The sequence below is a fragment of the Vulpes vulpes genome, chromosome 2, assembly GCF_048418805.1.
Source record: "Vulpes vulpes isolate BD-2025 chromosome 2, VulVul3, whole genome shotgun sequence".
NCBI classification, from domain to species: Eukaryota; Metazoa; Chordata; class Mammalia; order Carnivora; family Canidae; genus Vulpes; species Vulpes vulpes.
The window spans coordinates 16782644-16795613 of record NC_132781.1 but is presented as its reverse complement, the minus strand read 5'-3'; the positions used below and the strand labels follow the sequence as shown (position 1 = coordinate 16795613).

General features: G+C 59.4%; 1 protein-coding gene across 15 annotated transcripts in view; it reads left to right on the top strand.

The window, feature by feature from the left end:
- The window catches only part of MAPT (microtubule associated protein tau), a 100272-nt gene extending 89130 nt beyond the window's left edge, over positions 1-11142 (top strand). For 10 of the 15 annotated variants that reach the window (XM_025999512.2, XM_025999511.2, XM_072746945.1 and 7 more), the window contains 4 exons: positions 2188-2280; positions 5604-5685; positions 7000-7112; positions 10672-11142. In XM_025999512.2, coding sequence (XP_025855297.1) covers positions 2188-2280; positions 5604-5685; positions 7000-7112; positions 10672-10887 — 504 coding nt within the window. In that variant the 3' untranslated portion in view covers positions 10888-11142. The remainder of the gene's footprint in view (positions 1-2187; positions 2281-5603; positions 5686-6999; positions 7113-10671) is intronic. The other 5 variants (XM_025999515.2, XM_025999513.2, XM_025999517.2 and 2 more) reach the window with 1 other exon arrangement.
- The last annotated feature ends 1828 nt before the right edge of the window (positions 11143-12970 follow it).

Sequence of the window (12970 nt, the reverse complement as noted above, 5' to 3'; positions counted from 1 at the left end):
TAGGTACATGATGGTAGTTTTATAGATATGTGACTTCAAGGGAACAAAACAAAATGTGATTGTGGTTGTGTTAGGGTGATAGGAAAAAAAATTTTTTTAAATATGGTTTTCAAAATCAATGTTATGTCACTTTTCCTTTTTTAAAATTTTATTTATTTGAAAGAAAGAGGGAGAGTGAGAGCGTATGAGAAGGGGCAGAGGCAGAGGGAGAGGGAGAAGCAGACTCATCGCAGAGCACAGAGCCCCATATGGGGCTCAATCCCCAGGACCCTGGGATCATGACCTGAGCCGAAGGCAGACACTTAACCCAGTAAGCCACCCAGGTGCCCCTGTTATATTATTTTTCTAATGAGAATTTTTTTTTTAACTTTTTTTTTTTTAAAGGAACATAAAAAAGGAATGAAAATGGTGGGGTAGGTGTATACTTAATGGGTACTTAGATCCAGACCAGTAAAATTGAGGAAAACAATGGGATGGGGTCCAAGACAGGATTACTTTGTTTTTATTTTGTCAGGCTAAGGACATCTAAAAATGATAACTATATATGCTATCTATGTAATTTAATAACTAATAATTTAATAAAGGAAAGGCCATTTTAACACCAAAAAGTAAAATGGAGGGGATCCCTGGGTGGTTCAGTGGTTTAGCTCCTGCCTTTGGCCCAGGGTGAGATCCTGGAGTCCCGGGATGGAGTCCCACATTGGGCTCCCTGCATGGAACCTGCTTCTCCCTCTGCCTGTGATTCTGCCTCCCTCTCTCTCTCTCTCTCTCTCTCTCCTCTCTATCATAAATAAGTAAATAAATCTTAAAAAAAAAAAAAAAAAAAAAAAAAGTAGGGCAGCCCCGGGTGGCACAGCGGTTTAGCGCCACCTGCGGCCTGGGGTGTGATCCTGGAGACCTGGGATCGAGTCCCACATCGGGCTTCCTGCATGGGGCCTTCTTCTCCCTCTGCCTGTGTCTCTGCCTCTCTCTCTTTCTCTCTCTCTCTCTCTCTCTCTCTGAATAAATAAATAAATAAATCTTAAAAAAAAAAAGTAAAATGGACAAATTTTGCTATCTTGTCCTCATTTCATTTCGCAGAGGACCTGTAGCCCCTTGATGGCTGGCTCTGGCTCTTGGGTCAGACTTTGGGACCCGTCTCCCCGCCATTGAGCCAGGCCAGAGCTCTGGGACCCTCCTCCACCCAAGCCCAGCCACAGCCACCCTGAGTCTTCTGAGTCTCCCGAGCAGTGGCCACCACCTGGTGTTCACGAAGGCCACAACGCAGGTGTTGGTGACATTTGCAGAATTTCAGGGAGCAGTGCTGGCTCTGAGTGGGGAACCCCAGTTGGTGGCTGTTCTCTGTGCTGAGCAGAAAGTCAGGCACTTTGTTTTCAAGCAGGGAGCTCGTGCTGGGAAGGGCACCTGGGTTAAGATGGCACCACTGCTCTAGCAGACAAGACATAGAATCTTCCCACTGCCCTTCTCCGTGCTCTGATGGTCTGGTATTTCAGTCTTTTTTTTGTTTTTTGTTTTTTAAGTTTTTTTTTTTTAATTTATTCATGAGAGACACACACACGGGGAGGGGGGGCAGAGACACAGGCAGAGGGAGAAGCAGGCTCCATGCAGGGAACCCGACGTGGGACTCATCCCCGGACCCCGGGATCCCACCCTGAGCCACCCAGGCATCCCGGGGGTCTGGGATTTAAAACACAAAACCAAAATCTGCAGGTGATGATTCTTTCAGTGCCTCCCAGGCTTGAGGACCGCCACAGAGAGGTCTCGTGACGGTTCAGGCAGGCCTGGCAGGTGTGTGAATGAGGACACGGATGGGACCTTTTATTTATTTATTCATTTACATAATTGAGCACATTTCACTCTGTCCCAACCTGGTGGACACTCAGCTGCGGTTTACAGACCTCAGATGTGCTCTGGGGGGGCCGGGAGGGGGGCGATTCGCGTGATGCGAATTGCCTCCCCGAGGATGTGCTTTATCAACCCAGTGTTGTAGGGTGGCGCCCACCACCAGCCCCCCAGTTCTGGACGGCCTCCCTGGGGCAGCTCCCCTGGGAAGGTGTGACTCAGGCCTCCTGCCCTCAGCCTGGCGCCTCCTCTCCCCGCCCTGAAGCCACAAAGGGGAGTTTGTGAGTGCAGAGCGGATGGAGCTGGGTGTGGTGTGTCACTCATCCTTTTTTCTGGCTATCAAAGGTGCAGATAATTAATAAGAAGCTGGATCTTAGCAACGTCCAGTCCAAGTGTGGCTCAAAGGATAATATCAAACACGTGCCAGGAGGCGGCAGTGTGAGTACTTTCACACTTTCCCTGCGCCCTTCTTTGATTCTGGTTTGTAAGAAGTGGCATGAGTGTATATATTTGCGAGACATTGCAGAGAATAAACCATTCTCCGGTTCAGGGTCCAGCTGTGCCCCCAGTACCTGTAGCCCAGGCTCCCCCATAGCTGTGCCCACTGTTCTCGGAGGAGCGCCCCAGCATCTGGGGGTGCCCGTGGCCTGTGCAGGCTGCAGGGGCAGGATAGGGAAGATGACCGAGCCTCTCTCCGACCCAAAGCCAGAGGCCGGGTCCGCACCGCATAATACCCTGGTCGACGCCACCCGACGCCCCGCAAGGGCTCCTGGAAGCCCCGTGGGAGGTTGGGCTGAAGGTGGCGGCACCTGGCACTGGGCTGTCACCTTCCCCATCCGCAGGGCAGGCTCACTTTGACGGCTCTGTAGACGGCTCTGGCCCATCTGTTCTGATGAGCAGACACAAGGTCTACTGTCCTACGTCAGGGCAGCAAAGGTCCAGTCTCTGCCCACGTTTGTCTCCCGCGTTGGCAAGGGCTGAGCACATTCCTCCGCCTTGGCTCGGGGGTAAAACCGGCCGCACCCGGCAGAGACATCGATGCCAGAGAGCCCACGCCGTGACCAGGGGGCCCTGCCTACAGCCGTTGGGAGTTGACCAAGAAATCTTGCTGTGCACCCCTTTAAATTTGGCCTCCTCCCAATGTCTTGGGGACCCCCGGTGTCCCCAGCGGGTGCGAGCCTGAGATTTGGGGCTGGCATCCTCACTGCTCACCTACTGACCCCATCTCCTCTGCCGCCACCCTCCCAGAGGGGTAATCCTGGGGCTGGCTCCCCCTCTCCCCAGCCCCCTCCTGCTCCCCAGCCACATCCAAGCGGGAGGGTCGAGCCCCTCCGAGGCCCACCCCTGGGTGGGGGGACGGTTTCTGAGAGCAGGTGTCTCCACCTCTGGCTGGTGGTGGCAGGGCTAGCCCTGGGGGACTGGGGGCTCTGTCCCCAGAACACGCCCAGCCTGGGCCCCACCTCTGCGTCCAGCCCCAAGGGTTTATTCTCGCAATGTGCTGCTGCCCTGCCCCTGCCGCTGAGCCCTCTGGTCCCTGGGAAGGAGCAACGTGTGCTTCCCCCGCGGCTGCTGCATGGCGCTCCAGTCACGCTTCCTCACCAGTGTCTGCTCAGCGTCCCCTGTGTGTCCCCAGTCCCTGCCCTCCTGTCCCGCTGCTGCTGCCACCGGGAGGAAAGAGCAGGTGCGCCCACCCCCGTGGGCTCCAGGCCGAGTGCTGGCTGCTGTTGCAGCTCTGACTCCGGGTGCTCTGGTGTCACTGCAGACCTGGCTCTGGCCAGAGGGAAGGCCACGTGCTCTCCGGTTTAACTCCGGTCTGGCGGGCTGGTGGAGGTTGTACGGGAGGCCTCGGCTGCGCAGTCCGGGGGCGCAGGCAGCTCCTTCGGGCGTGAGCTGGGCGCAGACCGTGCGCTCCCACTGCTGCTGCCAGGGCCCAGGACATCAGGGGACTTCCTCGGGGGCACGTCCTGTCTGTCCTGCACTCTGCCCTTCAATGGCTAGCCTCTCTGACCTGGCGAAGAGCCACAGGGTTTCTCAGGCTGGCCCTGAGCATTGTCCTTGGCGAGTGGCCACTGCAGGTTTGCAGTAGGAGCCTTCGCAGAAAGCTCCTCTCCTGGTGGAAGGTGGTGGGGTTCCAAGCACCCGCGTGATGTCAGCTTCAGGCGTCTTGGGGGCTCCGGACCCCTGGCCTGGGCCACAGCCTCTGGTGTGTGTCTCTGCCTTCCCTAGCCTGGTGGTGACTCCCCCGCAGGCCGACTGAGCTCCTTGTCCATCTTGGGACACTCCCCACCTCGTGGCTGGCTCTGGGCTCCACTCCAGGGCCTGGCCCCCTCCCTCCCCCAGCCTCCAGGCCGCCTGACCTCCCCGGCCTGGCTCCTACCCTCAGGCCATCCTTTTCCCTCTGCCTTCCCACATTCCTTCCTCCTCCACACCCTGTTACCTCATCCAGGCTTGGGGCGGAGAAGGAAGCCTGGGTTACATTACTTCCCTCTGGCTCATCCCAGGAGGGGTCCTCGGCTGGGTGCCTGGCCCAGAGCTGCGCTTTCTCGCAGACCTGACTCCCAGAGTCCTTCCTTCCCCGCCTGCTCACCCTCACGGGGCGAAGGCTGCCTCCCCTGTGCACTCCCGTCGCCTCACCCCACACACCCAGGCCATTGCCTGTCGCCCTCAATCAACTGTCCATCAATAAACAAATGCCAGCATGATTTTAATTAATGAAAATCATCTGGAACTGTTCCAGACAATTTAGACAGAAGTAGATCTCCCTCCTTTTTTTCTGGTTCTCTGGCTCCAGGCCATCTCTCTCCTGGGTAACTCCTGGGCAGGGAGTGGTGACTGGCCTCTTGTTCCCACAGGTGGCCTCACAGGTGGCTGCTGGAGGCTCTGGGAAGGGTCCCTTGGTGACCTTTCAGGGACCCCCCCCCCCCCCCCCGGCCATGGCTTTGTAGAGAATTCCTCCAGAAAACCCATCTGCCAATGGGGGCACTGGCATTGGTGGCATTGGTGGGCCGCGCGGGGACTGTCACTCCTCTCTGGAGGGTGGGCGGCGCGGCCAAGCCCCGTGCTGGTTCTGGGGAGCCTCCCCTCCCTGTGTGTGTCCGTGTGCTCCCACTCGCCAGACTGACCCACGGGTTCCATCTCCTCTTGTCGCTTTGCTCCTGGGGCTAAAGAACTGAAATGTCCAGGACACTGTGTGTCCAGGCGCCAGCTGGCTCCTGCCTCCGAGCTGCCAGAGTGCTCGGGGCCCTGCTCGCTGACCGCCACTCTCGCCGCGGAGCGGGGCTTTGCGAGGCTCCCCGGGGAGCAGGCGCAGCCACCGTCCGACTCGGCCGCTCCTGGGGGCCCAGCCACCAGCAGACACAGCTTCCTGGCTTTTCCAATGAGGTTTCCAGAATGTCGCACAAACTGATCGCGTGGTCCCTTTCTTTCTTGTGTCCGCTGAGTGTGATGTCCGTTCCATGTCGGGGAAGGCGTGGCTCTTTGCAACCAGTGGGTGGGCCCTGCGCAATGACAGACTCTCTGCTCCCCCCGGGGGACGCACGGAGGGCACGCCAGCCCCCCAGTTACTTCGTGAGGCCCCCGCTGCCCCGGGCAGGGCCGGTGCAAGCCCAAGCCGGGTTTCCCACGGTGCGGAGGGCGTGCTCCTCGGGGCGACAGGAAGCCGTCCGGGCCGGAGCTGCACAGCTGCTTCTCGCACCGGGACGCCCACGATGAAATCATCCTATTTTGTTCTTTGTCTCCCGCTCGTCTTCTCTCACGTCCAGGTGCAAATAGTGTACAAACCAGTGGATCTGAGCAAGGTGACCTCCAAGTGCGGCTCATTAGGCAACATCCATCATAAGCCAGGTAGGCCTTGCAGAAGGCGGGGAGGTGGGGGGGGGGCGGCACGGGGACTGGGCCGGGTGGGGGGTGCCTTCTACTAAGGTGGCTGGGAAGGATCTAGGGGGCCGGCTGATGAGGGGAGCATCGCAGGGGGAGCTTGCCGGTCCTGGGACGGGCAGCTGCCCTGTCTCCTCCTGAGCGGGCGCTGCTCCGGGCCCTGAACTCGTGGTTCTCCGGGCGGGTGCATGTGGGGAGGGCCCGATCTGGCTCCCGAGGCTGGCTGGGGACTGTTCCGGTTTGGCCCGCAGCCAACATGGGAGACGCCTCACCAACTGCACCAGCCGTTGCCAGGCTCCTGCTGTGACTCTGTTTCAGCAGAAAATGCCATTGGAGCTCTGCCCTGCTTACCTCTCTCCTCCCCACCCCGCACCCCGAGGAGACCCGAGCTACCTGCAGGCCTCCCGGTGGTGACGGCAGTGTTCTAGACCTGCTCTGTCCCGTATGGTGGCTGCCACCTCCACGTGGCTGTTGAGCACTGGAAACGTGGCCAGTGCAGGTGACGAAATGAACTACTTTTATTTAATGGAAAGTTGTGGGGCCGGTGGGGCCGGTGGCTACCATGATCGCCCAGCGCTGATCGAGACCAACGCCCCCTGCCCCCGGGAGTCCAGAGCAGCGACTTCTGCCCGAAGCCTGGTTCAGAGCAGAAGCGTCCGGGGGGGCGGGGGGCGGGCGAGAAGGCAGGTAGAAACGGAAGCCGGGGATGGGTGTCATCATGTTCTGGCTTCCCTGGGACACGTCGTGGGAGTCTTTAGTCTCTCCCAGTGAAAACCATCCCTCACCTGGTGCCACCATCCTATCTACTGTGCCGTGAGCAGCTTTCTTGGGGAGCTTTGTCCTTTCTCCAGAAAGGAATGCTGTCGGTCTCTCCCTCGAACTGTGTCCCCCGCACTGGGGCGCGGCACCCGGTGTCTGTGGAGGGAGGCGGGTCAGAGCCCTTCCTTGATTGCGGTGCATTTTGCCATTTAGCTTCATCCTGAGATCTTGCAGGGCTGTGGCTTGCAGGAGGTTGACGCAGAAAGACTTCCCTCTTTGGAAGCCAATCAGTTTAGAGTGTGGAAGGGTTCCTCTTGGACTGAGCTGTGCATTAACGAAGGAGGAAGAATTTGTCGAGCAAATATTTGACACCCAGCTTGATTAGAGGGGCGGAGCAAACTGCCGTCAGGCCCTCTGCAAGGTCTTACTTGTGCCCAGAACACCTTCCAGTGAAGGGCTGGGTCTCCCTGGCATCACCGGCTCCGCCCTCCCTCAAGGCGCCCTGCGTGCGTTGTGTTTCAGGAGGCGGTCAGGTGGAAGTCAAATCTGAGAAGCTGGACTTCAAGGACAGAGTCCAGTCGAAGATCGGGTCCCTGGACAACATCACCCACGTCCCTGGCGGAGGGAATAAAAAGGTAAAGGGGGCGGGGAGGCAGCTGCGTGGCTGTGGCTGTGAATGGAGCGGGGTGGACAGTCTGGAGCAGCGTTTCCCGGGAAGGAAAGCTCAGGGGCCTGCGTTGATCAGCTTGATGTGGATTCTCAGCAACCAGGCCCGTGAGTCTTGACCTTCGCTGCACGTTGCAGACACCTGGGAATTTTACCAGATTTGGTGCCCCTTCCCCACCCCACCCCAGAGATTCTTACTGGTCTCAGGTGCCACCTGGGCACCTGGAGTTTCTTTCCCCTTTTTAAAAAAATTTAAATTTGATTTGCCAACATGTAACACCCAGTGCTCATCCTATCACGTGCCCTCCTTGATGCCTATCACCCAGTCACCCCATCTCCCCACCCCCTCCCCTCCAGCGACCCTTTGTTTCCCAGAGTCAGGAGTCTCTCATTGTTTGTCTCCCTCTCTAATTTTTCCCCACTCGGTTTCTCTCCTTTCCGTTATGGTCCCTCTGACTATTTCCTGTATTCCCCACATGAGTGAGACCATATGATAATTGTCTTTCTCCGACTGACTTATTTCCCTCAGCATAATACCCTCCAGCACCCTGGGCTTCTAAAGCCCCCAGCTTCCAGGCCCTTAAGGTGAGAGTCACTGTCCTCGGTGATAGCAGGATGGCCCTGTGGTTGGCAAGCGTCCACAAAAGGAAGCAGCCAGCCCCAAGGGCAGCCCCAGTGCACCACGGACAAGTCATGGGAACCTAACCTGATTTTCTAAATGGGTCACTAGGCAGTTAGAGCAAAACAGTGACGATGAAATCCAGGTTCCTGCAGAACCCCTGCCTGTTTGGCGCGGAAATGTCCTTGGGGAGGCTGCCGGCCGGCCGGTTGAGGCCCTGGGCCATCCCTGCAGGTTCTGGAGTCTCCCAGGGTCTCACCCTGTGAGCCTGAGGGAGGGGGACATGAGTGCATGGGTGGCCCTGAGCGAGCTCCCTCTGGGCGCATCACAGGATGTGGGCTGGTGGCCGCACTTCTCTTTTGCAGAAATGCAGCCAAAGTGCCCCCAGGAGGGTTCACAGCAGCCGTGAAGTTCTGGAAGTGGCTCATTTTTCGGTTTGCGGTGCCTCCCAGCAGCCGACAGAGCAGGAGTGGAAGGAGAAGGAGTACTCTCTAGCTTCCCAGAATGGGCACGGGCTCTGGGACCCAGCCCAGCAGGAGAAAGGGTGCTGCCCCAGGTGGCCCAGCTGGTTGGAGGTGGCAGCTGTCACCCCTGCTGGGCGGGGCCAGGAAGCCCCAGGGCTTGCAAGTCACCACACCTCCGGCACATGCTGCCGGCTCTTCGCCTGGCCTCCTTCTCAACAGACACACCCCGTGTTGGGTTTGAGGTGAAAGCCCAATGGTGCAGTTTGGGAGATGCACTTGCTGGGTTGGTCTTACAGCAGAGGCTGCAAACTCAGGCCCGGGGACAGACCTGACCCCCAGCCGAGCTCCCCAACAGCTGTGGGATGGGGTGGAGGACAAGGTACGGGGCTGTGGATGGCCTTGCGACAGTGCCCATGCGGCCCCTCGACCCCAAGGTGGACCTGAAGTGGTTCCACAGAATCAGCTTCCAAGGTGCGGGAATATTTCTCAGTGTCTGGGTCCCTTGTCAGAGAGGGCCCAAGAGGCTGCGTGCCTCGAGGGAAGTGGGGAAGGGCCCAGTTCTCTGGGACTGTGGAGAAGGTTCTCTGCAAAGGCCCAGCTGCTCTGCTAGCTTCTGTCACCTGCCCCTCCCTGGTTTAAGGCCTCAGCATTGGTGACTTCCTGGGTGAGGGAAGGTCTCCGCCCATCTCTAGAAGCTTCTATGTCCTAAACAAAGCTTTGGGCTTGACTCGCTTGGAGGTGTGATCCTGGGCAGGATGGGCAAGTGCTCTCAGCTCATCCTTCCATAGCAAAATGGACAGAACTATCCACACGCCAGGGTGGTGGGGAGATCCAAATGAGACCATGTTCTGGAGGGTTCCTGGTATTCTGTAGCTGTCTAAGAATGTTAGGCCTGAGTGTGAACTTCTATTTTATTATTTTTTAAAAGATTTTATTTATTTATTCATGAGAGACATGAGAGACACACGAGAGAGAGAGAGAGAGAGAGAGAGAGAGACAGGCAGAGGGAGAAGCAGGCTCCACGCAGGGAGCTGGATGTGGGGACTCCAAGCTTGATCCTGGGACTCCAAGATCACGTCCTGGGATGAAGGCGGCGCTAAACCGCTGAGCCACCCGGGCTGCCCGCTGAACCTCTATTTTAACTCCCCTCTGTGCTGGCTCACCCTGCCCACCCCTCAAAGGCACTGTCCTGATCCCAGAGCGCCCCTCGTATTCAGCCCCCCACTTCCTGATGTGTGGAGCAATGGAGCACGGGACCCCTGCTGCCTGAGCTCCTTCCAGTTTGGGAGATTTGGGGACATTCCCAGGACCTCTTAAGAACAAAGCTTTTACAAGACACTAACATTAATGTTCTTATCAAAGCTTACATCCCAACGGCCTTTCAAATACAGCGATATGGCGAGGTTCTTTTTGCAAAGCAATGAACCAAAATGGACAGAATAAGCGTAGAGCTTAAATGGGAGCCTTGGCTTCTCTCCACCCACATCCAAGCCCCCTGCAACAGGGGCTCCTTACCCAGGCCCACGGACTCCTGAGGTCGCGTGGAAGACCCGTGGGTGGTGAGCACACGTGTGAACATTTTCCTGGCTTCCCCAGACGCGCAGCGGGCCCAGGGCTGCGTGCGCCACCCGGGGGCTCATCAGGAATTTGTTATGAGCTGCTCACGCCTCTGGCAAATGCTCCCCGAGTGTCCCGGGCATCCGTGGAGCCAAGACCTCCGGACCCCTGATTATGTCATCACTTCTCTACTGGAGAAAGGACTTGATCACGTCAGGATTTCTAGCGCACCTGCCGGGCGGCGCACAGTCGCTGCCACCTCCAGTCCCCGGGCAGCGGCCGGGGGAGGAACGCGTGGGCTCCTGGCTGGCGCGCAGCCACTCGGGGGATGGCCCTTCCTCTTCTCCAGCGTCTCCTCCACGCTTCAGCGTGAAATGATGCACACACGAGGTTATTCATTCAGACACGGTGATAGCGTGTTTGTGATAGCGAAAGACGGGGACCGCGGGCGTAGCCATCCACCGGCGTGGGGGAGCAGGTGCATTTTGGCCCGTGGCCGTGGAATACCGCGCCGCCGTCAGCTAGCATCGGGGACAGCGGGTACTGACAGCAGGAGGTATTAGGCCGAAAGCCCAAAGTGTAAATAAAGCATGTGGATATGGTTATTGTGTGGATTAAACATACACGCGCGGTTGTTTTTACGTACCCACTCGCCTGCTCTGGAAGGGTGCCCGAGAAACCAACCATGGTCACTGCGTCGGGAGAAGGGGAGTGGGTGGCCGCCAGGCAGGTGACAGAGGAGCCCCGTGCAGGTGTTCTCTTGGGGAAGGCGATCCCACGGTCCCCCCGCCGCGGCCACCACGGCTCCCTCCCACCCAGGCCCATGGCGGGCCGGGCTGCCCCCCCTTCCGTGCCTTGACTCACCCCCCCTTGCCTCCTCTCTTGCAGATCGAAACCCACAAGCTGACCTTCCGTGAGAACGCCAAAGCCAAGACCGACCACGGGGCGGAGATCGTGTACAAGTCGCCCGTGGTGTCCGGGGACACGTCTCCGCGGCACCTGAGCAACGTGTCCTCCACGGGCAGCATCGACATGGTCGACTCGCCCCAGCTCGCCACGCTAGCCGACGAAGTGTCCGCGTCCCTGGCCAAGCAGGGTTTGTGATCAGGCCCCCGGGGCGGTCAATGATCGTGGAGAGACGAGAGTGTGGAAAAAAAAAGAATAATGATCTGGCCCTTCTCGCCCTCTGCCCTCCCCCAGCTGCTCCTCAGACCGGTTAATCGGTTAATCACTTAACCTGCTTTTGTCGCTCGGCTCCGGCTCGGGACTTCAAAATCAGTGACGGGAAAAGCAAATTTCATCTTTCCAAATTGATGGGTGGGCTAATAATAATAAAATATTTTTAAAAACATTTAAAAAGATGGCCACACCCAACCTTTCCTTGGGCAATTACTTTTGATTCTTTTTTTTTCCCCTCTGAGTAGAAGGGGAGGAGAGGCTCTGAAAGCTGCTTCTGGGGAATCTCAAGGGACTGGGGGCGCCCCTGCTTTGCCCCATCGGGGATGGGTGGGGGGTGGGGGGGTGGTCACAGAGGCAGCGGCAGCAACAAAGGATTTGAAACCAGGTGCCTTGTTGGAGCCGTGGGCCGATGTCAACCTTGGGGTGGGGGTGGGGGGTGGGGGGTGGGGAGCCCCGGGAGAGGCTGGGGGGAGGGGGGAAGGGGACTCAGTGGGGAGGAGCCCTGCTCTCTGCCTGGAAGGGCAGCAGGAAGGGCAAACTGCCTCGGCTGCCCGCAGCAAACTGGGACCAAGTGGCCTTGGGCGCTGGGTGGCCCGGGTCCGCTGCGGGTCAGTGTGCGCCCTCCGGGGCACCTGCGGGGGGAGGGGGCTCCAGGCCCCCCCGCCGAGCAGGGAGCAGGGAAGGTGGTGGGCTGCGCCCTGCGGATCACTTCCTCCGAGAGGACTGACCCTGTGTCCCCAGTGCTGGCCTCCTTCTCCTTCCCTGCAGGGTGGGGGTCCTGAGCTGAGGGGCTTCCCTCTGCCCCGCGGAAGCCCCGTTTTGTTGAGTTCTGAAGGTTGGAACTGCAGCCACGATTTTGGCCACCTCACAGACCTGGGACTTTAGGGCTAACCCGTTCTCTGTAAGGACTCGTGCCTCGTGGGGACACCCGCCCACCCCCGGCCTGGGCCTCCGGCGTCTCGGGGTGGGCGGGGCTCTGGGAGGTGGGCCCCGAGCCTCTTGCCCCCCAGGGCCACCGCAGCCACCTGTCTGCCCCCCGCCCCACCCGCCAGGCCGTGTGTCTGCCGTGCGGAGCCCAGTCACCGCCGTCCCCTCATTACATCACTGTCCCGAGTTCCCGGCCTCACCACGCCCCTTCTCGGCCACGGACCTTGTTTGGATGCAGGAGGCACCTGCTCTCCACTAAGGGGGTAACTGAGTGAAGGCAAAGCCCGGGCACAAGGTGCGACCTCGGTCTCTACTCACCCTCTGGTGTGTCCCCCACAACGAAGCTGCGACCTCACTCAGGTCCTGACCCCCCACGTCTCCTCACTGCCCGGCCGGGGTGGGCTCGGCAACGCCTGTTCACGCGGAGAGCCTCTTCCTCCCAGGCCTGGGCCGCTCGGAGCTGGGCTGGCAGCAGGTGGGCTGTTCCGCTTCCAGAGGTGGCGCGGGGGCAGGCCGGGGGTCCCCAGGGCAGCGCCGCCCCCGCCCCTTGCCCAAGCCTGTGACTGCCAGCCCCTCGGAGCCGCCCCCTGGAGAAGGTCCTTCCCGCCGGAGCAGCTGAGCATATACATAGCCGTCCCCTCCCCTCCCGTCTGCACCCTGTCGCCTTGTAGTCGGACCTGTCTGCTTATGCTTGGATTCACCAGAGTGACTATGATAACGAAAAGGAAAAAAAAGGACGCATGTATCTTGAAATGCTTGTGAAGAGGTTTCTAACCCACCCCTCGGGCCGGGATGTCCCCCACCCCCGCCCCGGCCCTGTGCCTGCGCCCTGCTGCGGCCTCCCCCGGCATCCGGGACCGGCGCACGCGGGATTCTGGCGTCCGAGGCCCTCGGCTCCGGGAGGAGGCGCACCTCGCGGCCGCGCTCGCCTGGGCACAGCCCGAGGCCCCAGCCGCCCGGGGGCTCAGAGACCAGCAGCAGCCCGGCCTCGCCGCCGCCCCCGCCCCGCCCCCGAGGGCCCCAGCCCCGTCTGCTGCCCCGGGACCCCCTCCACGAAGCCGGTTTGAGGAGGTTCAGCTGC